The sequence below is a fragment of the Canis lupus genome, chromosome 34 (genome assembly GCF_048164855.1).
Source record: "Canis lupus baileyi chromosome 34, mCanLup2.hap1, whole genome shotgun sequence".
Taxonomy (NCBI): domain Eukaryota; kingdom Metazoa; phylum Chordata; class Mammalia; order Carnivora; family Canidae; genus Canis; species Canis lupus.
Window position 1 is genome coordinate 16,114,145 of NC_132871.1, and position 26,637 is coordinate 16,140,781.

Consider the following 26,637-nt stretch of genomic DNA (forward strand, 5'->3'; position numbering starts at 1 on the left):
AAAAAAAAGATTATCTGATTTTTAAAGTCTATGCCCTGGGATTTCTGCTTTTCCTTTCCATAGAGAAGCTTGAAAGTCATCACTCCATCAATAACAAGTAAAAAGCTGAACGGGCTGAAATATCAACAACTCTTCTTGGATCCATAAGAGAGGGGAGGACACAAGGCAAACCAGTGCCCCCCAAGACTGGACAGACAGGCAACTGTAGGGAGGAGCAGCTGACTAAAGCAGAGACTCAGGAGGAGAAAAACGAATGGGAACCAGTGCTGGGGTAGAAAACCTGAACTAGAATTGACAATTTGCTGGAGGCTCAGTGTGGACAAGTCTGAGAGTTAAAAACTCCAGGAGAACCTGGGCCTAAGGGGAGCCCACAATATTATGAGACTTACTTCCAGAAGCTTGATCAGGTGCCCACAGTATCAAAGAAAACTCCCTCACGTTTCTGGCAGCAGGAAGGGAAAAGATGCCATTTTGAAATGCACCAGAGCACAGTGTTCTTCTTATCAAGGCCTGCCCTCAGGGGAAACCAGTTAAGCAGAGCTGAACCTGCTGGGGTAGCTTTAGAGCCTCATTGACCTGGGGAAGGGAAATACCAGCTCTAGCCATTTTGTCCCAGATAAGAGGGAGAAAAAGACTGAGAAATGCCTCTGAAGTTCATAACCCAGAGGCACAGGCTCAAAACACTGAGTCCTAATCATAAAACTATAGAGCACTTACCCTCGCCCAACACCATATCATCATGTTACTAAAGGCCTATTTACAGCAGCTTCTTTTTCCCGGTACATCATGTCTGGCTATCAAGAAAAAAATTAAAACCGAGAGGTAAGAACACAATTTGAAAAGACACAGCAAACATCAGAACCAGGTACGGCAGGGACGTTGCAATTATCAGATCAGGAATTTAAAGTAACTATGATTAATATGCTAAGAGCTTTAATGGAATAAGTAGACGGCATGGGAAATCAGATGGGCAAAGTAAGCAGAGAGATAGAAATCCTAAGAAAGCACCAGAAAGAAATGCTAGAGATCAGAAACTCTTAACAGAAATAAAAGAATGCCCTTGATGGGGTTACTAGTAGACTGGACACAGGTGAAGGAAATCTCAGAGCTAAAGATTATCTCGATAGAAGCCTCAAACACTGAAAAGCGAAAAGAACAACGACTGAAAAAAAAAATAAAGTAGAACAAAATATCCAAGAGCTGTAGGACAACTACAAAAGGTGAAACATACACATAATGGGAATATAAGAAAGACAATGTAAAAGAAGAAATAGTTGAATCAACAACGACTGAGAATTTTTCCAAATAAGTATCAGACACCAAACCATAGATCCAATAAGCTCAAGAACACCAAGCAGGAAAACTAACAATAATAAATACACCTAAGCACATCATCCTCAAACTACAGAAAATCAAAGATAAAGCAAAAACCCAGAGAGGAAAGAGCTACCTAAAGAGGAAGAAAGGTAAGAATTACATCTGGGGGCAGCTGGGTGGCTCAGGGTTGAGTGTCTGCCTTTAGCTCAGGTCATGATCCTGGGGTCCTGGGATTGAGTCCCACATGGGGCTCCCTGCTTAGAGGGAAGTCTGCTTCTCCCTCTCCCTCTGCCACTCCCCCTGTTGCATTATCTCTTACTATCTCTGTCTCTCTCAAAGAAATAAAATCTTTAAAGTTTTCTTTAAATTTTTCTTAATTGATCTAACAGATAACAATTTCTTCAAAATAATAATAGCAACAATATTTGGATTATGTATTCTTGTATATGTATTTTGTGTGTGTATACATACCTATATATGTTTTTGTATATTTATATCTAAGTGAAATGAAAGACAACAATGGTCTAAAGGATGGGAAGAAGGAATTAGGGTTATTTTGCTATTATAAGTTACACCATCCATGAAGTGGTATAGTGTTATTTGAAAGTGGACTTGAATTTATTGTAAATGTATATCACAAACTCTAGGACAATCATTTTAAAAAGTAAGAAAAAGAGGAAGAGGGGAAGGAGAGGAGGAGAAGAACTGTATGCTAAGAAAGGAGAGAAAATAGAATTATATAAAATGTTCAATTAAAACCAAAAAAAAAAAAAAAAAGACAAGGAAAAAGAGAAGACAAAAATAAGAACAAAGATCAAGTCCAACCAATAGAAAACAGTAAGAAATATGGTAGCTATTGGGCAGCCCTGGTGGCTCAGCGGTTTAGTACCACCTTCGGCCCAGGGCCTGATCCTGGAGACCTGGGATCAAGTCCCGGGTCAGGCTCCCTGCATGGAGCCTGCTTCTCCCTCTGCCTGGGTCTCTGCCTCTCTCTCTCTCCCTGTGTCTCTCATGAATAAATAAATAAAAATTAAAATAAAAAGACAGATGGTAGCTATTAACCCAGCTGTATCAATAATCACTTTAAATATCAATGATCTAAATGCAGCAATTAAATGAGAGATTATCTGAGTGGATCAAAAAACATGGTGTTGTCTGTAAGACACCCTCTTGAAATATAAAAGCACCTATAGATTGAAGTAAATGGATGGAGAAAATACACCGTGCTAACACTAATCAGAAGAAAACAGGAGTAGCTCATTTCAGACAAAGCAGACTTTGAACTGAGGAAAGTTATCAGGGATAAAGAAGAGCACTCTATAGTGATAAAAGGGTGAATTTGCAAACAAGGCATCACAATTCTGTATGTGCCTCACAAGAACTATCAAATTATGTGAGGCAAAACTGATAGAACTGCTAGGAAAAACGGATGAATCCACAATCATGGTTGGAGACTTCAACACCCCCCTTTCAGAAATCCAGCAGGCAGAAAATCAGTAAGAACACAGCCGAACTGAGCAACTATCAATCAAGTGGATAATATAATTGACACACACAGTGTACTTCATCCAACATCAGAATACACAGTTTTCTCAAGCTCACAAGAAACAGTCACCAGGAAAATCCACATTCTGGGCTATAAAACACACCTTCACAAACTTAAAAGAACAGAAATCATACAGTGTTTGCTCTCAGACCACAGGGAATTAGGCCAGAAATCAATAACACAAAGATAACTGGAAAACTCCCAAAATAATAATTGGAGATTGAAGAAAACACTTTTAAATCACACATGGGTCAAAGAAATTTCAAGAGAAATTTTAAAATATTTTGAAAATGAAAACACAACTTATCAAAATTTGTGAGATGCAGTGTAAGTAGTGCCTAGAGGGAAATTTATAACATTGGATGAATCTCTTAGAAAAAAAGAAAGTTCTTCTGGGCACCCAGGTGACACAAGTGGTTAAGTGACTGACTCTTGGTTTCAGCTCAGGTCATGATCTCAGGGTCATGAGATCGAGCCTCACATTGGGTTCCACGCTCATTGGGTTCCACGCTCATTGGCTTGAGATTCTCTCTCTCCCTCACTGTGCTTGCTCTCTCTCTCTAAAATAAATAAATAAATCTTTAAAAAAAAAAAAAGAAAAGAAAGATCTAAAATTAATAATCCAAGTTTCTATCTTCAGAAACTGGAAGAAGAGAAAATTTAGCCCAAAGTAAGCAGAAGAAAAGTCTATGCTCATAAGTTTCCTCCTTTTCCTTCCAGCAGATTGAGAACACCAGTCTTCCAATTGCCACAATTGTATCTTCTCTTCTCTTGTATCTCTTCTTTCCTTTCCTGTTCACCAAGGTCCATACTCCTCAATAACATCAATGCCTTCAATTCTAGGAAGTTTTTGTAGACTTTTTTCACTATACTATGTTTATAATTTTATTATACTAGCCAATTGTGGTTCACACTATAATTTCGATTCTGAGTTTTACAGGTAAATTAATGTCTCACCAGCTACAGTATAACCCCCCTGAGTACATGACATTTTAATTCTTTGTATTGCTAGGAACAAGCAACATAGGGTCTTGAATTTAAGGCCTTCAAGACATACATGCTGCTTTAAAACAAATAAATACACAAGACACCTCTATCTTCCTCTGTCTTACTTTCTGTCATCAATTTCCACAGAGAATGGAAGATAGAAATGTTTCATGTGTCTTTTAGGCATACTGCCTGATTTTCTTTTTGCTGCTTATGGTTAGTACATAGCTTGTTTTTCTTTTCTTTTTTTTTTTTAAGTGGTTAATTAAGTAAATAGTTAACAATTGAAGAGTTGAAAGATTTACGTCCACCTTTGGCCCGACCATTCACTGGTTGAATCACCTTAGGGCAATTATTTCTGATACTGTTTTAGTTTTCTTACTGGTAAAATGTGGAGGATTGTATGCTTCAGGGTCTTTTGGACAGAATAATACAAGAATATAAAGCCTATGTAAACATGTGGATGGTGAGTTTATTTTAAGATTTTATTTATTTATTCATGAGAGACACACAGAGACACAGGTAGAAGGAGAAGCAGGCTCCATGCAGGGAGCCTGACGTGGGACTTGATTCAGGGAATCCAGAATCACGCCCTGAGCCAAAGGCACTCAACCACTGAGCCGTCCAGGTGTCCTGTGGATGGTGAGTTAAAAAAACAACAACAACAAAAAAACCCATCTGGTCATTGTTAAACCCCTTGATTGATGAAGCTATATCCTATAAATCTATATATGCAAACATATGCAGTTATATCTAATTTATAGTATATCTTTCTATCCTTTTCAAAATAGTAAAATATATGTAATGGGGGTGACAGAGTATTATTGGAATTGCAAGCCAGACAGATTTAGAAGCAAGTAGAACTAAAACCAAGGGGCATACAATAAACTTCGAGGTTGATAAAAACAATTAAAGGGATATTAAGAAAGTCCCCAATTTGTTGTCAGACAACAGGTCAAAAACAAAGATATCAATGAGAGATCAACTATACAGAATCATTTGCCTTTTTCAAAAAGAACTGTACATTTTGAAATAATTACAGATTTTCAGGAAGTTGTAAAGATAGTACAGAGACAACCCTATATCCTTCACCCAGTTCCCCCAGTGCTTATATCTTATAGAACCATAGTCAGACATCAAAACTAAGGAACTTTGGTAAAATATGGGTGAGGTTCTGCTGTTTTATCATGTGTGAATTTGCATAACCACTACTGCAATCAAATACAGAACCATCCCATCCCACAAAAATCTCCCTCTTGCTCCCCTTTATAGTTCAGTTGCTCTTAAGGAAGGTAATAAGAGCGCATTAAGAGCCCGGTCTGGGAGCCCATTCAGGTGTGTCTGGAGATAGTAAATGAAAGGAAATTATCACTATAGCCAGACTCTCCAGTGTGTTAGGGATTCGTGGTTGGGGATCTCCCATCATTGCTCGTGACCTCCCTGAGCGACAAACTCTTAAGTAGAAAGAGATTAAAATTGTTCCTGCTACATCACCCTCAGTGTGCACAACTTCATCTCTTGCCCCCCATCTCCCCAACCTGGTCCATTCACTCCTACTCTGGCTTCTCTTCCACTAAGAGTTGCACCCACTCCTCAAATCCCTCCAGCAGACCCTGGCCTGCCTACTCTAACGAGTGCCACCACCTACCCCAGGTAACCCCACCCCCCCCATATGCTTATAAATGGAGGTATTCCCAGGACTCTGTGCTCTGACCTCTCTTATTGTGTCTTATCCTCATGGCCCCATGGAATTCAGAGCAGTTGACGAGTGTAGTTGCAGACAACTTTCTCTGAGGTAGCTCCACGTGCGTGGCACTAGCACCAAAAACTCAACTCCATTAATCCAGGAAAACTTTCCTCGGCCAGGCTCCCTCTTGTGGTAACTAGAATCATTACTCTCCCAGTCATCTAGTCTAGGAGCCTCGGGAACCTTTAATTCTCTCATCTCTCTTACCTCCAGCATCCAATAGCCTGGGCTTTTGAGCACCTTTTTGTGGTTCCCTAGTTCTTCTTCCATTTCCCTCGGGCCCTGATTACTTCTCACGTGTACCACTAAAATAATTTGACTCTCCTTCATGTGCTGCAGTGCTCTTTCCCTCAAAACTTGGGATGGAGAACATCACTCCTCCCTTCAAACTCCTGGGATAGCTTGTTGCCTCCATTCCCTACATACAGTGTATGCTCTAGAGCCACCTGCTTCTGCTGCTCCTTCACTGTCCCTTTTACCTGTTTAATGAAATTCTATGCGTTCTTCAAGGCTACATTCAAAGCCATCTTCTTCGCTGAGCTTCTTTGACCTCCCAGATGGAATCAATCCTCCTTGGCACTCCTATGGCACTTCATTCTAACAATTACTTAAGTCTGCCTAGAAATATGGTTTATGAACATCCTAACATTGTAATCATCTCAGTCATTTTCGATACAGCAAAATCTTGAAGATAATGGGTTTTAGAATTAAACTAGGGTTTGAATTCCAGCCCTTTGCTGACTGTGTGACATTGCACCAATTAGCTTTTGTGAGCCAAATTTCTTCCTAAGTAAAATGGGGAAATAATATCTAATAAGGTGGGGGCCAGGAGGAAGGCTGTGTGTGTGTGTGTGTGTGTGTGTGTGTGTGACCTCCTAATAAATACCAAGAGTAATAATACAATCAATTTCAACTTTGAGGCATCTATTCAAATTGTGTCCATATTCTCCTATGTCTCTAGGTTATCAGAAATGCTGAGAAGTGGACATTCCACTCAATTCTCGGTATTCATCCATTTCAGATTTTTGCAATAAGAACAAGTATTTTCACAAATGCTTTTCTCAATCACAAGGATAATTAGTTGACAGGCTTAGCTTTCCTGTCCACCAATTCAGGGTCTTAGTCTAACATGCTCTCTCTATTGTACCCTCTAAGTAGAGTTGGTAAAATGAATTATGGTATAGTTGAGCTATGGGAAGTGCACTGCAATAGTAGAGTAAATTATTTTTAAAAATCTCCTAACCTACCAGATTAAATATCAGTGAGCTTACAAAATAGGTATGAGAAATGCCTAATGACATGTATATGACAGGAGACCCACCTGCTAGCTACCATGCAGTCTGGGATTTGTCTTATTTTCCTCTCTAAAACTAAATTGATACCCTGAAGCACCAAATAGGAGAAAAGACATAGAAAAACCAAGAGTATCATTTCCCCAATGATTTGAAAGAACTTTACTATTTATATCATCTTTGAGAGAAATCAAATTATGTGTGACAAATTTTATGGTGGCAGAATTATTAAATGGTAATATAGTATATATTATATGGTAACATATAAATGTATATATACTATGTATATAATATAGTATATATATGGTAATATACTATATGGTAATATAGTATAATAGATGAGAACCACAGGTTCTTTTTTAAAAAAATTATTTATTCATGACAGACAGAGAGAGAGAGGGGCAGAGATATAGGCAGAGGGAGAAGCAGGCTCCCTGAAGGGAGCATGATTCAGGACTCAATCCCGGGACCCCGGGATCACAACCTGAGCCAAAGGCAGACACTCAACCACTGAGCCACCCAAGCGCCCCCATAGGTTCTTATTTTATAAATAATTAATAGTGGAAAATTACAGAGAAAGTATTTTTTTTTTAAGCAACTCTTCCTTTAAATAAACAACATTTAGGAGAAATTGCTTGCCTATAAAGTCCATTCCAGGCAAGCAACCAATCTGTGTAGCTCTAGGTCTCCAAAGTGATGAAATTACCTCTACATAATCATTCATCATGGATTACCCCTTTGGAAAAACTACAGTGAAGGGCATTGATCTGAAGAAATGTAAAGGTCATTGAAAAAATATAACCTTTAAAAATCCCAAATGTCATATAAGGAAAGAAAACCCTGAAGATAAAGTTACATAATTATGATTCTTTTAAGCATCCAGTGATACAACTAGTTTGGACAACAAAGAAAATTTACTAGCAAGTAGATGGCTTGTTTTTGAAGGAAACAAACTAGAATATATGAGTCAATATATGGGTCAGTATAAATAACTCAGTAACATAGTTACTGAAATAAAATATTTTACCTCAGATAGAAATTCTCAAATGCTTTTTAGGGCAAAAGCATAATTTCATTCCATCTAAATGTTCTCCTCATTGACCTTTATTACTTGGTTATATGTATTTTACTTACAACAATCATAATCCTTTCAACCAAAATATTTTACTTAACTTTGACATCTGCTCCTTTACATCTAAAGTCTGTAATCCCTGGGGTTTTTATCTCAATGATTAGTTTTCTTTAGAACTTTTTAATAACATAAAGTGATTTCGTATACATTTTAAGAATTAGTGTTTATTAAAAACGGTTACAGGATGCCTGGATGGCTCAGTGGTTGAGCGTCTGCCTTCGGCTCAGGGTGCAATCCTAGAGTCCTGGAATCAATTCCCACATCAGGCCTCCTGCATGGAGCCTGCTTCTCCCTCTTCCTGTGTCTCTCTGCCTCTCTCTCTGAGTCTCTCATGAATAAATAAATAAAATCTTTAAAATAAAAAAATAAAAACAAATAAAAACCTGTTACAGAGAAAAACATTTTTAGTTAAAATGTCTAATTACATAGAAAAGCAAAATGTAAATATATAATAAGGGACTAATGACTCTAGTAAACGCTTCTACTTAGAAAGTGGAAAAATTAAAGAAATACAGCAGTCATTGATTCATAGCAATTTTGAAGTATGCCTGGCAAGACATTTTGAAAGCCCTTTATCTGATGGGTGTATAGTATTTCTTGATTAGGTCCAGATTCTGCTTCTTGAGAGGATGTCCTTTGTCCATTGTCTTTGTGGCCTATGGCTCCATGCTCTGGGAATAAGTTCTTTTTCTGTTATACTACTTGTCCACACTGACTGAAGAGAATGTGTCTCCTTGGGAGCTGCACAGCTCTCGGCCCACTTTTTTCAGTATGTGCTTACAAAGTCATTTTACGTCTTGAAAAGTCACAGATTTCTTTCCTGCTTCTTCTTTTTTCTTTTAGAGGGAGAGAGAGAGAGAGAGAACGAGAACGTATGAGGTGGGAGGGGGAGGGGGAGAGGGAGAGGGAGAGGGAGAGGGCATCCCAAGCACGCTCTGTGCCCAGTGGGGAACGTGACGTGGGACTTGATTCCATGAAATCCTGACCTGAGCAGAAGTCAGGAGTCAGATGCATAATCGACTGAGCCACTCAGATGCCCCAAGAGTCACAGATTTCTAATACCCTGATTCATGGTTTCTTTAACTCTTTTTTTTTTTTAATTTAACTCTTAAAAACATAGTAGACTTTTTATATATTGGTGTCATTTCCAGTTTTCAGAAGCTCTAGCAACATTTCTTTTCTAGACATTCTTCTTAGATTTGCTCTGTATCATTGCTTTCTGGCTTTCATGCCTCTCTACTTGTTTGTAGGTAGGTTAGACTTACCAGACCTCAGTGGGAGAGCCACGTTTTTAGTCTCTCTTCCATAAACCATTTTGTCTGGCTGAAGGATATATTGCATGCCACACCCTTAGTTTGAGCTTTACTCTGAAGCAAGGACTTTCACAAAGGCTTATCAGAGGTTTTAACAATGATGTCAAGACCATAACCTCATTTCATCTTGGCCAGAAGACTGAGTTTTTTGTTATTCAAAACTTACTCAGTTTTATCTCTTAGTAAGTGCAATTGAGAGTAGTTGTGTTTTACAACTCTTCAATTCCCCAAATTTCTGGACTGTGTTTTAATTCCTGCTATAAAATCGTCAATTCTTTTCCAAACTCGTCTCCTCTTGTAATACATTGTTATAATGCAGCCAACAGCGGGTAACGCATTCTGTTTTCCAACCCTTTCTCTTAGGGCTATAAGTTCATTAGTATGTTCTTCATCTTATAAATTATTGTAGACAACAGCTTAACAAATATTTTACCCCTGGATAACATAGCTCTCCTCTTCATCCTTCAGTATCAGCTTTCTTGCTATCTACCATCAACTCTTGAACCACTGACATGTATTTTATTATTTTTTTGTCACAAAAAATGCCATTCCTCATAGCAATCAGTAGGGATAATCTAGATCATATTGCAGTAACAACCAACTACAAGAGCCTCATCATATTAAAACACTAGGTTTATTTTTGTTCATGTTTGTTTTGCTTATCCAACACAGAGTTGGATTGTTTTCAAACTGAGACCCAATAGTACTCTGGGAGTAACCACCACCTGGAGCGTCACCAGTTGCCATAATGGGAAAAACAACAGGGTGAATCATTCACCCTGAAATAAAATATTTTACCTTTATTTTAGGTAAAATATTTTACCTAAAATATTTTACCTTTATTTTAAAGGTTCTACAAGGAAGCACACATCACTTCTAGTTATATTACATTGACTGAAGCAAGTTACATGAGTTCACATGAACCTGAAAATGAACTAGAAAATATTTGGTGGATGGCATTAATTATTATTACAACCTCCAATATCTTTAATACGTCCCTTTTCACATTTAGGGCAGCATGTATCTGGTACAGATATTGGTATGGTGTGATGGGATCCATTATAGATACCAGTATCATTTACTGAAAAATCCATATCCTTCCCACTGCTAGGCAGTTGCGACCCTTGTTAAAAACAAAGTGTTCATATATGCATGGCTCTGTTTCTGGGGTCTGTACTGTTTCTTTCTACTTATCTATCCTTACCCAGCTACACATTACCTTAATTCTTGTTGAACTATTACTAAGTCTTCATAACAGACAGGACAAGTCTTATCTAGTAGAACACTGTTCTTATTTAAGAATGTCTTGGCTTAACTTGGATCTCTGCATTTCTATATAAAACCCAGAGTCAGCATATCTTTGAATTTCGATTGGTGGGCAATGTAAGGAAAAATATCTTTACAAATAATGAGCCTATACTTTTATAACATGTAAATCTGTTTAGATTTAGCTTTTTAATCTTTGATTTTTCTCATTGATATAATTTTAACCAAAGAAGTCTTCACAGGGGCACCTGGGTGGCTCAGTGGTTGAGCATCTGCCTTTGGCTCAGGTTGTAATCCTGGGGATCTAGTCCAGGATTGGGCTCCCCACAGGGAGCTTGCTTCTCCTTCTGCCTGTCTCTCTGCCTCTCTGTCTTTTATCAATCAATCAATCATCCTAAAAAATAGAGAAGTCTTACAAATCTTTTATTAGATTAGCTCATAGGTACTGGATACTTGTGTGCTTTTGTAGATGGTATGTTCTAAAAATGTTTTTTTGGAAAAAAAGTAATTGATTTTTCTATATTGATTTTATTTCTAGTAACCTATCTAAACCCTAATTGGAATAATTTATCTATAGATTCTTTTGGACTGTTTTAAAAAAAGGTTTTATTTATTTATTTGAGAGAGAGAGAGAGAGCATGAGCATCGAGGAGGGGCAGGAGGAGAGGGAGAAGCAGGCTCCTTGAGGAGCAGGGGGCCCAATGCAGGGCTCAGTCCCAGGACCCTGAGATCATGACCTGAGCTGAAGGCAGATGCTTAACCGACTGAGCCACCCAGGTGCTCTCCTCTTTTGCACTTCTGTGTACAATCACATCATTACTGAATCTGAATACTGACTTTATTTCTTCCTCTACAATCATTATTAGGACATTTGTATGATGTTGAACAGAGTAGCTATATAAGACATCTGGTCTTTTTCCCAATCTCAAAGGGAAAGTTTTCAATGTTTCATCATTATATATGATCTTTGCAGTAGGTTGGTTTTCTCTTTCTTTTTTTTTTTTTTTTTTTTTTGCTCTCCAACCTTTATGAGATTAAGGAAATTATCTTCTATTCCTAATTTATTAACAATTTTAACTATGATTGTATGTTAGATTTTTGTCACGATTTTTTTTGGATCAACTGATCTTAGCATTTTCTTCTTTATATGTTAATGTAGCAAATTACATTGATTGGTATTTTAGTGTTAAATAATCCTTCCGTTATTTGAGAGATAATCAACTTGGTCATAATTTGGAAATTTTCAAACTATGTAAAAATTGAGATAATAATATAAAAATTCCCATGTACCCATCCTCCAGCTTCAATAATTAATACATAATCAGCCTTCCTTTATCTATATTCCCATTTCCCCATTTCCCACCCTCACCTCAGATTATTTTAAGGCAAACTCCAGACAATATACATCAGTATATGTCTCTAGAATTCTTTTTCAAAATACAGCCATAATTGTTTTGGATGTGTCTCTGGTAAACATCAAGTGTTGGTTTTCTGTTAAAACTAGTCTGACAACTTTTTCTTACAGAGAAATTCAAACTATTTACATTTAATGTAATTTCTGTAAGTATAAATTCAAATGACTACCTTCTTATGTAATTTTGCTTCTCTCTACTGGCACATTTCTTTTTCACTCCTTTCTTATGTTATTTTTTATTGTTTTTTTTAATTATTCCATTCTCCACTCCCATATTAGTTTGGAAGTTTTACTCTTTTTCTATTTGAAACATTTTATTTATTTATAAAGATTTTATTTATTCATGAGAGTCATAGAGAGCCAGAGACATAGAGGGAGGAGCATGCTCCCTATTGGGAGCCTGATGCAGGACTTGATCCCAGGACCCCGGGATCACGACCTGAGCCAAAGGCAGATGCTCAACCACTGAGCCACCCAAGTACCCCTCTATATGAAATATTTTAAAAATTGCCCTAGAAATTTACTTTCCAATATTAATCTTATTTCATTTACCAAAAAGTACTGAGTACCTCCATGGTGAAGTAAAAAACCATGGAGGTGAAATGAGCAAGCAGTCTGGTCCTTGAGAGCCCAAGTCAGTCCCTTTATTTTCCTTTTGAAGAATCTCCAGGTCTCCGAAGTTCAGACTACTGCTTTTTTTCACTATGTAAATACCATGTGCTTATAAAAAGACCTAAACATTTCATATGTTTATTGTTGAGATTGTCAGCAGTCTATTACATCTTTTTTATATGTTAATTTTTTGGTTTTGGCTCATCATTTCAAAGGATCCAGCTACTCTGGATCTTTATAAGTATCGTTCTACACATTATATCTATCCTCACAAATTTGCAGTGAAGTATTATCACCCAATCAGGAAAGTTATTTCGGTGAAATTGATTTTCCCACAATCACACATCTAGTGAGTGGTGGGCTGGATTCGTATACAGATCTGCCTGTCTCTAATGCTTATAATTTTTTCAACCCTATTACATGGAAGGATTTGTCAAAATGAAGGCTAGAGAAATTATAATGTATATTAATACCTTAAAAGTACATGACTGTCAGTTTGTTGAGATGCAGTTCACATATCATAAAATTAATGTTTTATTTATTTATTTATAGGGGGGTGGAGGAGCAGAGAGAGAGAGAGAATCTCAGTCTCCTCACTGAGCCTGATGTGACTCACGACCCTGAGATCATGATCTGAGCTGAAACTGAGTCAGATGCATAGCCATCTGAGCCACCCAGGTGCCCCAAAATTCATCTTTTTAAAGTGTATGGTTCAGTGTCTTTTATCATATTCATAAAGCTGTACAACCATCAGTACTATCTAATTCCAGAATATTTTCATCTCCCCCAGAAGAAATCCTCTATTAGCAACCATTCCCATTTCCTCTTCCCCCAGAACTTTGGCAATCTCTACTCTCTGTCCCTATGGCTTTGCCTATCCTGGGTATCCCAGCTTTTGTGTGCAGCCTTTGGCTTCTTTCATTTAGCATGTTTTCAAGGCTTATCCACGTGGTAACATATATTAGTGCTCCACTCCTTTTGTGGTTGAGTAATATAGTCCATCGTATGGATATACTACCTTTTGTTTATCCATCATTGGTTGGTAACATTTTTGACTATTGTGGATAATGCTGCTGTAAACATTTGTGTACAAGTTTTTGTATGAATGTATTTTTTGTTCCCTTGGGTATGTAATTAGGAGTGTTAACTGCTGGGTCATGTTCAACTTTTTGAGGAACTGTCAAACACAGCAACCTTACTTTATGTTCCCACCAGAATATGAGGATTCCAATATTTCCACATTGTCAGCACTTATTGTCCCTTGTTCTGACTATAGTCATCCTAGTGGATATGAAGTACTATTATACTGTTATTTATTTATTTATTTATTTATTTATTGATTGATTGATTTATTCATGAGAGACACAGAGGGAGGCAGAGACACAGAGAGAGGGAGAAGCAGGCTCCTCGCAGGGAGCCCGATGTGGGACTCCAACATGGGCCCTGGGATCACACCCCGAGCCAAAGGCAGAGGCTCAACTGCTGAGCCATCCAAGCATCCCTATACTCTGGTTTTGATCTACATTTCCCTAATGGCTAATGATGCTGAGCATCTTATTAATAGTGCTTATTTGCCACTTATGTATCTTCTTTGGAGAAAGTTTATTCAAGTCCTTTGTCCATTTTTTAATTGAGTGGTCTTTTGATTGTTGTATTGCAGGAGTTCTTTATATATTCGGTATAGTAAGCCTTACCATACATATGATTAACAAATATTTTTTTCCTATTCTGTGAGTTTTCACTTTCATGATAGTGTTCTTTGAAGGAGAAGTTTTTAATATGGATGGAGTACAATTTATCTTTTTTTTTTGAGGGGCAAAGGGTTGTTTGTGCTTTAGGTGTCATAGCTAAGAAACCACTGCCTCATCCCAAGTCACAAAGATTTGTAACTGTTTTCTTCTAAGTAATATTACCTTTACCTTTTCTGAGACAATGTAAGAAATTTGAGGCATTTCATTTATCCCTGTAGCTTACATTCTTTTTCAAATACATACATACATATTGAAATCCCATATAGTACATTATCATAATCATTGTATGCAATATGTTCATTAAGTTATATATTTACCACAATTTTTGTTTTTTTGTTTCTTACTGAAATTTAATTTTCCACCAGGGTTCTTTTCCTTTTGTCTCAAGAAGGGGGAGAGAGAGTTTCCTTTCTTAGGGAGGATATGTTGCATTAAATTCTATCAATTTTTATTTTAATGTCTTTATTTTGCCTTCATTCGTGGAAAATATTTCTGTTGTGTAGAGAATCCTTGGTTGAGAGTCATTTTCTTTCAATACTTTGAAGATATTTTTCTACTGTCTATTTGTTTCCAATATACTATTGAGAAATCAGATATCTTTTTAAGGTAGTTCTTTTTCCAGTGAGAAACTTTTAAGATTTCTTTTTTTTTTTTTTTTCCAACTTCACTATGGTGTGTCTAAATAAGGATTCTTTTGTAGTTATCCTACTTGGGATCTACTGACTTCTTGAATTTATGGCTCAATGTCTTTCATCACTTTTGAAAATCTCAGCTATTATCTCTTTCAATATTGTCTCTGACACATTCTTTCTCCCCTATCTTCCTGGAATCCAAGTGTATTTGACATTTTCACAATGCCCTCTATAACTTTTACCTCTCTTACCCACTTTCCATTTTTTAGACTCTTCTGACTTATAATCCAGTTTACCAAGTCTTTATTTATTTATTTATTTTTAAATTTTTATTTATTTATGATAGTCACAGAGAGAGAGAGAGAGGCAGAGACACAGGCAGAGGGAGAAGCAGGCTCCATGCACCGGGAGCCTGACGTGGGATTCGATCCCGGGTCTCCAGGATTGCGCCCTGGGCCAAAGGCAGGCGCCAAACTGCTGCGCCACCCAGGGATCCCTACCAAGTCTTTAAATGTGTCTCAAATGATATTAAACAGCTCCATTGAGTTCTTAATTTTTTTCACTGCCAGAATTTCTAATTGGCTCTTTCTCAAATTAAAAAAAAAATAACACTTTTAGTATCAAGAGACCTTGTGGCCCACTACTATTATTTTTCTGTTGATTCTGGTCTATATATATTGTCTCATCATGTTCCTTCACTTTATTTGAAATATTTTCAGAAATAATTTGGATATTTTCCAGACAGGATGTTTTTTTTTGCTAGTCACTGGAAAGCATTAGTAGTTTATGACCAAGACTTTTTTTTAGAGCTGGAATTACTCCCTTCATTCCATCCATCCATCCATCCATCTTTTTTTTTTTTTTTTTTTTTTTAAGATTTATTTATTTGTGAGAGAGAGCATGCAGAGGGAGAGGGAAACAAGCAGACTCCATGTTGAGCAGGGAGCCTGACACAGGGCTCAATCCCAGGACCCTGAGATCATGACCTGAGCCAAAATCAAGAGTCTGACACTTAACCGATTGAGCCACCCAGAAAGCCCCTACTCCATTGGTCTTTTTGAAGTCTTCCTAGTCAACTCATGGTCATGATCCTAGTATCTTGAGATCGAGTCTTACATCGGTCTCCCTGCTCAGCAGGGTGTCTGCCTCTCCCTCTGCCCCTACCCTCTCTACCACTCATGCATGTATGCTCTCTCACAAAAATTAAAATCTTCTAAAATTGTTTAAAAAAATAAAAATAAAGTGGTGTCTACCAGGTTTCTCTACTATAAAGTTACTATCTTACCCTTTGTGGTTAATTAACATTTTAAGAGGCATACTTTGAGACTACACAAATACTGTTGCTTCTTCAGCTTTTGTCTACTCAATTGTCTTTTAAAGTTTTCTTCAGTAAGATGGGCCCCTAATGATCTCCACCTCCTGATTCTTAAACTCTTGTGTAAATTGATAACTAATGTAGTCTGAATCACTTAATCTGATGTTAACAGAAGCCAGAAGTGTCTATATTCAGTCATATTAGCTATTGTCTCTATTGCACAGATGAGAAACCAAAGTGTTTCTTGCATTGAATTAACCATTGAGAAGTCACTTGCAATCCCTTTTATCCACCCTATATTTCCCTAGCAGAGAGGCTCAAAAGCTAAAATGCTTACCTTCCCAGATTTTTTGCATTTAATAGTGGCCATCTGACAGTACTGACTGAGATGTATGTAAAAGTGCACTGGGAGGAGTCTTCTCTTGCTGAACATGGACAATGCCTTAGGAAGAAGCCTCTGGCTTTTTGTCTTCCCTGGAAAACAAGGTTAGCAGCCATCTTGCTTTTCATCCTCATAGTAGCCTGGAGATTAACAGCTGGCTTGTATACAGCTATGAGGATGAAAACTATAACCTAACAATGCAGAAAAGAGAAACAGTAGGGGTCTAGATCCATAATGATTTCCTTGTGCAGCTTCTCCTTCCCGGTCTAACTTCCTTTTACTTGAAACTAATAAACCCTCTTCTTCAAGCCATTGCTTAGTCAGGTTTTTTGTTTGAAACAGGGCACATTCCTAACTAATATACTGAGGTGAAGTGAGGTCATTCAAACCCAGGTCTGCTGACTTCAAGCCCTAGACTCAGATGGTAAAACACACCATCTGAATAAAAGCATAAACTATTGGAAAGGAGGTTTTAATGCAAATACCCCGCCATCCTGCAGACAGGGATATGGTCTGGCCATGCTAGGGAGATTTGAAAATTGTGTTCTACTCCTCCACTTCACTATCTACTTTCTACTTTCTCACCTCCAGCAGCTATACTTTGGCTTCTACCTCTACCACTTCACCAAAACGAAGCTTGGCAAACTCTGGCCCATAGCCTGTTTTTACAAGTAGTTCTACTGGAAGACAGCCATGCCTATTCACACTTATACGGATTAATGGATGCGGTCTGCATTGTAATGGCAGAATTGAATAGTTGTGACAGAAACGGTCTGGCCCTTTATAGAACATGCTAGCTGACCTCTGCTCTAAATTAAAGCCGTAATGTTCTTTTTAACATTGCAATCTGCCCTAATCTCTTACAATGACTTCCTTCTACGTTTAGGATAAAACCCAAAATCCATAACATGGCTCAAGAGGCCATAATCTGATTCCTGCCTACCTTTCCTGCATAATCTCTTGTTACATACCCTACTACCTTCTGCTTCCAATGCTTCAGCTGTACTGCATTTCTTTCAGTTTGGTGAGTGTCTCCTGCACTTGCTAATTTCAGAGCCCATGTGCTATATGTAATTCCAGGGCCTTTAGAATCCCCTTCCCCTACTTCCTCCTTCATTTAGCTCACATCTGCCCCTTTCTTCAGGTCTTGAACTTAAACATCACTTCCTCCATGTAGGCTTCTGTGAACTTCCCAAATACATGAGTCCACTGGTTCCCACAACCCTCTAACTTGCTGATAACATCTATTTACTTGTAATTACACATTTAGTGGTGTTTTCCATTAGATGGTAAGCAAATACTAACTCTTTCTGTGATATACCTGATCTTTAGCTCAGTATTTGGAATATAGTAGGTGCTTAATACCTAGTCATTGCTCTCCCTCACTCACTGAATTGTCAAATCTCATGATTCTTTCCACTTCCGTTTCTACTATGATTCACCTAGTTGAGCCAACCATCATGTCTTGGCTCTTTCGATAGTTATCTAACAGGTCTTCCCACTCTGGATTTTTCTCTAGAGTATAGCCTGATTGATTTTTCTAAGATGCAAATCAGATTATGTCACCCTCCTGTCTAAAGCCCTAAAATGGCTTTCCATGCTCTCTGAACAAAGTCTAAAACCCTTAGAAGGCCTATAAAAACCCTTTATAATTTAGATTTTATATCTCAAAAGCACCTATGTTAGAGTCAGAAAGATCTCTTTCAGGTCTGTAACTACAAGTTCTCTCTCAACCCTGAGTCTTTGCAAATGGTATTCCCTTTACCTGCCTGAAACTCTACTCCCCACACCTCCACTTTCTCCCAAGTATCTCCTACATAGTATTCAGAATCAGCATAGGCATCTCTATCCCCGGGAAGCCTCCTCATACCTCTGAAGTCTGATTTAGAGGTCCCTTCAATAGTACCTTATATTCCATTCTCCTCCCAGCCAGCCCCCTGACCCCTCAACACACACACCATTTGTAGCATTAGTTACACAGAAAGCTATATGAGAGAAGGGAGTATCTGGTTTCCTTTTCATTGCACTTCCAGTATTCATCACTGCTGGCTCATAAGAGGAGCTCAATAAATATTTACTGAATGAATTAAAATGCTTCAACACAAAAGCAATTTGTCCTAATTCCAAATGAAAACTTTGAAAACTTGCACTACATCTGCTCATTAAGCCTCATCAGGAATTCCAATCCTATATCCAACTTACCCAGCATTGACCCCACACTTATTTCAACCAGTACTTCTATTTCTCTTACCACCTGATGCCCCCCACCTCTTGAATCCCCAAATTATGAATTAATTTAGCAGTCTAATTTCTACCCTTCAGGTTCTGGACTGCTGATCTCAGGGGCTCTAAAAATTCATAAAACCTTTCTAACTGGCTCCATTGAAATGTTATGGCTTCTAACACCATTGGGCTCTCAATGACTTCTGTGGTGCTTCTCCTTATAGGAGCCTATTCACTCCTAGCATATAGCTAAATCCTACCACTTAACTCAGAACCCCAGATATGCTAGGCCTGCTCACTCTCAAGATCATCTTGCACCAACGTAAGAGGGAATCAGATACGTATCCTCTTAGTTTGCTCTAAAGTTTTTCCTTTCTCTTGTCCTTTTCCCTTGACCCTACTTTTCTGGCTTGCTCTTGGGCTCTGCCACATTAATTTTGTTATTGCCACATCTTACATTGCAGCTCTACATAAGGTCCCGTACACCTTTTCATTTTGTTGCATCAGCTGGAGTCACATTCACTCCACTGCTATTTGATTACGGCATACGGCATAGGATGGTAATAGCTTTTCCATATTTGATATGCTTCATTATCAAGGGGAACTTGAAGTGTCACAAATCAAGAAGTGATCATGTTGGCATCCTTCTGCCCACTCCAGCTCATCCAGCCAGATCATAAAGGAAAAGAACTATGTGCTGTGAATGGGCCTCAGATAGGCATAAGTCTTCTGCCCTCCCACCAACCATCATGTCATAAATAACCCCCAGGGAATTTATCTTGTCTTGGTGATTTGATTATAATTATGGTTAAAATAATGCTGTGCTTTGTTTTTGTTGCTGTTTAACAGGACCACAAAGATAAGCCAACAATAAGAACTTGAGAATCAGCAATTACAATCCTGGAGATAGTAGACTCTTGCTTCATATATCCTCTCATACTATTTGTCACCTCCAACCCTTCAGAAAAGCATCTTTCTAAGTTACAGAAATCAATAAATACCAAAATACATAAAACAGAAAAAAAAAAAAGGTTTGTGAACACAAATGGATTCCTAGCTGATAACTGCCTGGTGAGCTTCAGTATGGAAGAGCAGGGATGAACACTGTCAATTCCAATAAAATCAAACATCACTCAAAATAAACATTATCATAAAGTCCTTTAGAATTCTGAAGTCTAACTGGAATTTTCAGAAAGCAGCAAGGATTATAGCAGTGTTCCTCAGGTCTGCAAGCTCATTTCCTTCTCCCCAACTTCCAAGAACACACACACATACTTAGCAAAAAGCTTTGCATCCATTTTGAGACAAGGATAGAAGAAACAGGAACTACCTCTGTAAATAAAAGATATAAGGGAAAGCAAACCTTTTATATTTAACTCCACCTTAAAGCAACTTTCCTGCTATGCTCACTTAGATATATTGTTGTCAATACCTTTTAAAAAAAAGAAACATGTATAAGAATTAAACATTTTAAGGACCTTTCACAAACCAAATGACAGTAGGTTTTTATTAACATATCTTACAATGTTGATTATTCCTAGTTTTGTAATCTCTGCTTAATTATAAAGATTGATTTAACCTCTACAGTAATGTACTGTATTTAAATGATCATTCATACAAGATATCACACCAGTACATTTTTTTTGAATAATATACACACATCACTCTAGCTTGGACCTGTTATTTTTAAAAGTGGGCTTATAAATGGGACTTATAAAAGTTATGGGGAAAAAAATTAAAGTTCTAGTTTAGCAGCATGCATGTATGTAATTCAAGTACAATTTTCAACCAAGTGCTTTTTAAAAATTTACTGGTGACTAATTCACCAATATCAAAATAAACACTATCAAATACCCAAATTTTAATGTTAAGGCTAATATTTTCACTTCACATCCATATGCACAATCATAAAACATTCCATTTTAAATATGTAGTAATCAAAGTCTGAATACATTATACCATGTATATATAGCATCAGAGTTTCAAACTGTAGAATTATTCAAGTTCATGAATCCTGTAACAGTATTTACTAGAGATTTAAATTAGCATTTTGCTCTTCAACCACACTTACAAATGGTCTGGTATTCAGAATGACTGATGCAAAAAATATGACAGGCTGAACTTATGATACAGTATTTAAAAAAGTAGCAATGTGTTGGAAAGGACAACTATTTAGTTAAACAGAATCAGTCTTGTCTTTCAGAAAGTTATCTTAATATTTTGGAAATGTATATAAAAATAGCAAGCTATTTCCATGTATTTTATTGTAGAGCTATAGGTAATTTTTTGATGTTTTAAACACATTTGAATATGTACTGTTCTGCTCTATTTTAATGCAAGGCCATCATTTAATGTCCATTTTCACATTCTGTAATGTCATGTCATTCAATAATTTTTAGAACATAGATCTGACTTTATTTTTGTATTTTATCATTAGATGTTTTTTTAGTTTATTTTACATGTAAAAATGTAATTTTATATAACAAGCCATGGAAGTCCAAAGTACCAGGAATTGCTTGATAACACTATATATTAAATAATCATCAAATTACTAAATCATTTGGAAGAAAAATCTTGTTAGCAATATATAACATGCTTTTCTGTAATCTTCCTTCTCTATTTATAGAGTGGGTTTTTAGCTCAATCATTCCCATTCTTACTGATTAAAAAAACTCAACAAACATAAATTGCTTTTCGCAGCAGCTTCTAAGAAGAATGCAGATGCATGGCTCATTCGTGAGGGTCATCACCACTGAGCCTCTTTTTTCCTTTTAGGAAACCAAGCAGAAATAGCAGTGATTATGCTGCACAAATACAATATAGATGAACCTCTTGAGCTGACAGGAAAGTTCCAAAACTAAGCTTCATTTGTGGGTAAGTCTAATAAGCATTTCCAACTCAATCATTTAAACAAAAACTTGGTTGGTAATAAAAGGTGGGCATGCACAAAATCAAAATCTGCCATGTGAACGCTCTTAAAACTTCTGATTTTACAGCAAAACTATTTGTGTATTAATACCTCAAGTAATTCACCGACTGAAATGGCAAATTTTGATTTTTAATGACTCCCTTCCCCAACCACGCATATGTCCCCCAAAATGTACTGTATTATATTAACAGCAGCTATCTACTTATTTTACAACTATTTCAATTATTTACCTGGGGAGAATATTTATGAAATTCCTGAGAATGAATTAAGTTTTCAGCAAAGCCTTAAACTTTTAACAGATTCCTCACAATAAGAAAAAATTTTAAAGTCCTACTATTAGACCAACTTTTACTATACAATATTTCACATAAATCATGTTTTACATTTTTTTCTAATTACATACAGCAAAAATCTCAAATCAACACAAGAATGGGAGAGGGAAAGGATGCATTGTGTTTAGCAGATGCAAATTAAAACACACAGATATAAAGAAGCAGTAAAACTTTAAATAAATCACACCCACTCTAAGTATCAATGAATAGCTGATATGCATTGCTGGGAGAATCATTTTTAAATGATTTTGTCAACAAGTTGTGCTTCTTATTAATTGTGGACTTAAAAAAAAAAAGGACCACTAAAGAATGATTTAACTTGTTGTTACGTTCTCCAGATATTTAAAAAATTTTTTATTATACCATTAATGTGATTACCAAGCACCTAATTTTGGAAAGGCTTTATAATATATGTTTTCTTTTTCTCCTTCAGCAAAAGCGTTAATCCTCCAAATTAAGGTAAAGCTTATTGTTGATAAATTCTTAATGAAAATGATATAATGCAATGCTGAGGTGGTGAGTCACAGTCCATTGTAATGTGGACCCCATCTTTTATTGATGTGATCAAAAGTATGAGAAATCCACTGTTGCTCAAGAACTTTGTATCTTTCCTTACAAATGTAGAGAGGTTTGCCTCGCCTAAAATAAAAAGGAAAGAAAGGTGTTAAAAGTTATTTAATCCAATGAAGATTTCACACATACTTTTAAAAAACAGATTCTTAATGGCAAAAATCTCACACAGTGGTTTGGTTTATTTCATATTTCCTTAGCATGTGGATGTGGAAACTATCTCAAAAACTAAAAAGAGCTTAAAATTAATGACTGTCAGAATTTCTTAATATAAAAAAATATTATTACAATTACAAAGCCAGGAATGGAGCATTGTCCTCTAATCAAACTTCAATAAACATTCAAACATATGCATGCGTATCTAACCTAAGATCTCGATCTTCTTCTCCATGAGCATCCAAATACACAGAACCCCAGAGGCAGAAGCGGTGGCCTCTAATGATGATAATCACTGATGCATTGATCAAAAGGAAAATCCCCGTTCCAGCACCACAGTTCTGAGAATGCTAAAAAATTAAAAATACATCAATGATATTCATAATCAAATGGACTTCATAAGAAAATCAAGAATGCCTTAGTTAAATATCATATAAATAATACTGAAAATTTTTGTTTTTAATAAGATTTCATCTAAGTTAAACTTACAATTTCATTCTTAACACTAGATTAATAATACATTAGGAGGAATGTGGGTAAGGATTATCTAGGAAAGCAATTAAGAGCCAACGTAAACCAGATTCAGAGGCTGGCATCCACAATAGCAGGTTTGACTACTGTTTCATTGCCCAACATTTAAAAACCCATGCAATGGCTTAAGAAAAGTTTTGTACTTAAGAAAAGTTTTACTCACTTAAATAAAGCCCTGGGTGTTTTTTTTGTTTTTGTTTTTTTAAACCCTTCTATTGGATTAAAAAGAACAAAAGAACAAGAATGAAATCCTTGTGTACTGTGTATTTACTTCAAAGAATAGTTAATGTGAAGAGCTGGCTTAACTACATATACCACATTTCTTTTTTTTTTTTTTTTTTTTACATTTTTATTTATTTATGATAGTCACAGAGAGAGAGAGAGAGAGAGAGAGAGAGAGAGAGAGGCAGAGGGAGAAGCAGGCTCCATGTACCGGGAGCCTGATGTGGGATTCGATCCCGGGTCTCCAGGATCGCGCCCTGGGCCAAAGGCAGGCGCCAAACCGCTGCGCCACCCAGGGATCCCCATATACCACATTTCAATGTGATAGTAGATTTGGGTTTTCATAAATTTTATATTATTTACTACTGCTTACCAATACACATTCACAGTAACTTTGTTGCTTGCAGCAAAGTCCTTTCAGGCACACAAAAGTACCACAAACAAGGCAAACAGCAGGATCTTTAGGAACCTTAGTGCAGACACTACAGGTTTTTCTATGGTAGTACTGAAAAATGGTGTTATAATTCTCAGGCAACTGGAGCAGGTGTGGTAATTTCCATCTTGCCTCTTGGATAAGCAAGGCCTAAAATAAAATCCAAAAATATTCATTAGTCCTATAAACTTAAGTCACTAACACAAAATGCTTGTATTTTAAAGGCCTTTTGTCTTTATAAGGAAGAAACATCTGTCTCTAAGTATGTGACTTATTTTCTTTAATAATCTCTCATTTCCATTTTACAAATGACTTAAATAGTACTTCAATAATTACCAATCTCTATTTTAACATTTTGACAATATGATGTCAGTTTTCAGATTAAGCACCCTGAAACATTTAAACTTGTCGTTACCCTAAGAGAAAAATACTAAACATAAATAAGAATGCATGGGAAATATATCTAGATGTACTTGTTTTTAAATATGCTTAATGTAAAATTTTATTTTATTTTTATTTATTTATTTTTTTTGCTTAATGTAAAATTTTAAATAAACACTTTTAAAAATCAAGTTTTGATCTTTCTTGGATAAAAAAATTTTACTGGCCTTTCTTAAGGTAATGTCATAGTTATAGCCCCTTATTTTTATCTCAATATTTTATAATTTAGAATCTCCTTCTTAGAAAATGTAAAATCTTCTCATACCACAATCTGTTAAGGCCTTTTGTATCCATATGTGCTAAGGCTACAACTCTTCATAAATTTTCTGCTACAAGTATGAAAACAATGCCAAATTAGTTAAGTTTCCCTGTAGAATATACTAAATTCATTATTTGCAGTTGTACAATACTGGTAATAGCACTAATTTTTTTCTAAATGCCTCTCCAGGGATCCCTGGGTGGCGCAGCGGTTTGGCGCCTGCCTTTGGCCCAGGGCGTGATCCTGGATACCTGGAATCGAATCCCACGTCAGGCTCCCGGTGCATGGAGCCTGCTTCTCCCTCTGCCTGTGTCTCTGCCTCTCTCTCTCTCTCTCTCTCTCTCTCTCACTGTGTGCCTATCATAAATAAATAAAAATTAAAAAAATAAAAAAATAAATAAATGCCTCTCCATTAACACTTAAAATAGATAAAATGTAGTATGAATCTATTAGCTCAAGACACTGTATAGATATCAGGCAACTCATGTGGTGATCATTTCACATTACCTACAACCATAATCTATTTAAATTGATGTAGTAGTTAAGTAGTCAGCTTGGCGTTTATCAATAAGTTCATGGACAAAGTGGCCATGGAAGCAAGGATAAGGACAATATATGGGCTTACAATATGCTATTTGCCTGTATTCAGTGCCCAAACCAGACTGCAAAGATTGCATATTCTGTAATGGGTTGATTATATTGCAATCTTCCATTAGTGGAAAGAACAGCAGTTTGTCCTCACTGAACTTGATCTCTATCTAGATTAGGTTGTAAATTACCCAGTAGCTCACACCACATGGTCTTAAAGAATTTTCTTCGTTAAGAGAGATATAAGGCAATAGGTGGATGTCTATGGAATTAACTGTTCCTAACATATATTCAAACATCTGACAAAACTGTTGATCTTTTAAATGATGAACTACTTTGCTGATAAATTTTTAGATGGTACCAGTTGGGAGAAAATAACTATAAAATGAGGTATATGTTCCTACAGAATGAAGTACATGGTCTAAACTAGCAACCAGTATATATGGGTGATCACTTTCTCACGATGAAATTCATCAGTTTAGAAACCTAGAAACCAGGGAGTGCAAAGTGGTTTGGCACATCTCATGATTACACCTAAGAATTCAGTTTTTTATTTCTGTTTCCTGCTATTCTGGATTGTTCTGTGGTTTTAGGACCATCCTAAAAAAGTTGTGTATTATCCTCCAGCAGAGGATAGGATAATAGTTTTACTGAATTGGAAACTAAACATCATCTGGCCATTTTTAGGTTCCCCATATCACTAGGAGAAGAATGGAAGGCTTATAGCATTGTCTGGAGGGACTGACCCTAACTATCAAGAAGAAAAGAAATATTGCTCTACAATTAGCAGCAGTATATTTTGAACTTAGAGATCCACCCATCACTCGCCATGTCCCAAAGCTTGAAAGGAAAAAATTTAATACAAAACTATTAGGCCTTAATATAAGCAAGATAGAACCAAATCACCAGAAGCTCAGACTTCTCAGAATAAAGTCTAGTTCACATACTTGGTCAAATAAATATAAGCTGTCAAGGTTCTGGTCAAAGAAGGTCTAAGAAGAAAGTCATATATTTGACTATATATTAGCTACAGCTTTATGACCACTTGTAAATGTTCTGGCTTAGGTGGTATTTATTCTTGCAATATGTTCCATTCTCTTCTTCTTTCACTTAATTATGGAATTCAGGGTGATAAGCTGCTAATTAAAATTTTCCAGGCCACCAGGGTGTAAATACAACAAATCACAGAAAGAATGGACATCTCTCAGAGCCTCTGAATTCAGAGAGGTCTGGTAATCTAACTGTTG

General features: G+C 36.6%; 1 protein-coding gene and 1 long non-coding RNA gene across 2 annotated transcripts in view; one reads left to right on the forward strand and one right to left on the reverse strand.

The window, feature by feature from the left end:
• The first annotated feature begins 685 nt into the window (after positions 1 to 685).
• Positions 686 to 21,790, forward strand: LOC140624291 (uncharacterized). The gene is made up of 2 exons (XR_012023775.1): positions 686 to 822; positions 21,705 to 21,790. It is a non-coding gene; the product is annotated as an uncharacterized lncRNA (long non-coding RNA).
• Positions 20,409 to 26,637, reverse strand: part of UBR3 (ubiquitin protein ligase E3 component n-recognin 3) — a 227,572-nt gene continuing 221,343 nt past the window's right edge. The window contains exons 37-39 of the mRNA XM_072811042.1: positions 24,043 to 24,252; positions 23,127 to 23,266; positions 20,409 to 22,829 (exon numbers count right to left, since the gene is read on the reverse strand). Coding sequence (XP_072667143.1) covers positions 22,712 to 22,829; positions 23,127 to 23,266; positions 24,043 to 24,252 — 468 coding nt within the window. The 3' untranslated portion in view covers positions 20,409 to 22,711. The remainder of the gene's footprint in view (positions 22,830 to 23,126; positions 23,267 to 24,042; positions 24,253 to 26,637) is intronic.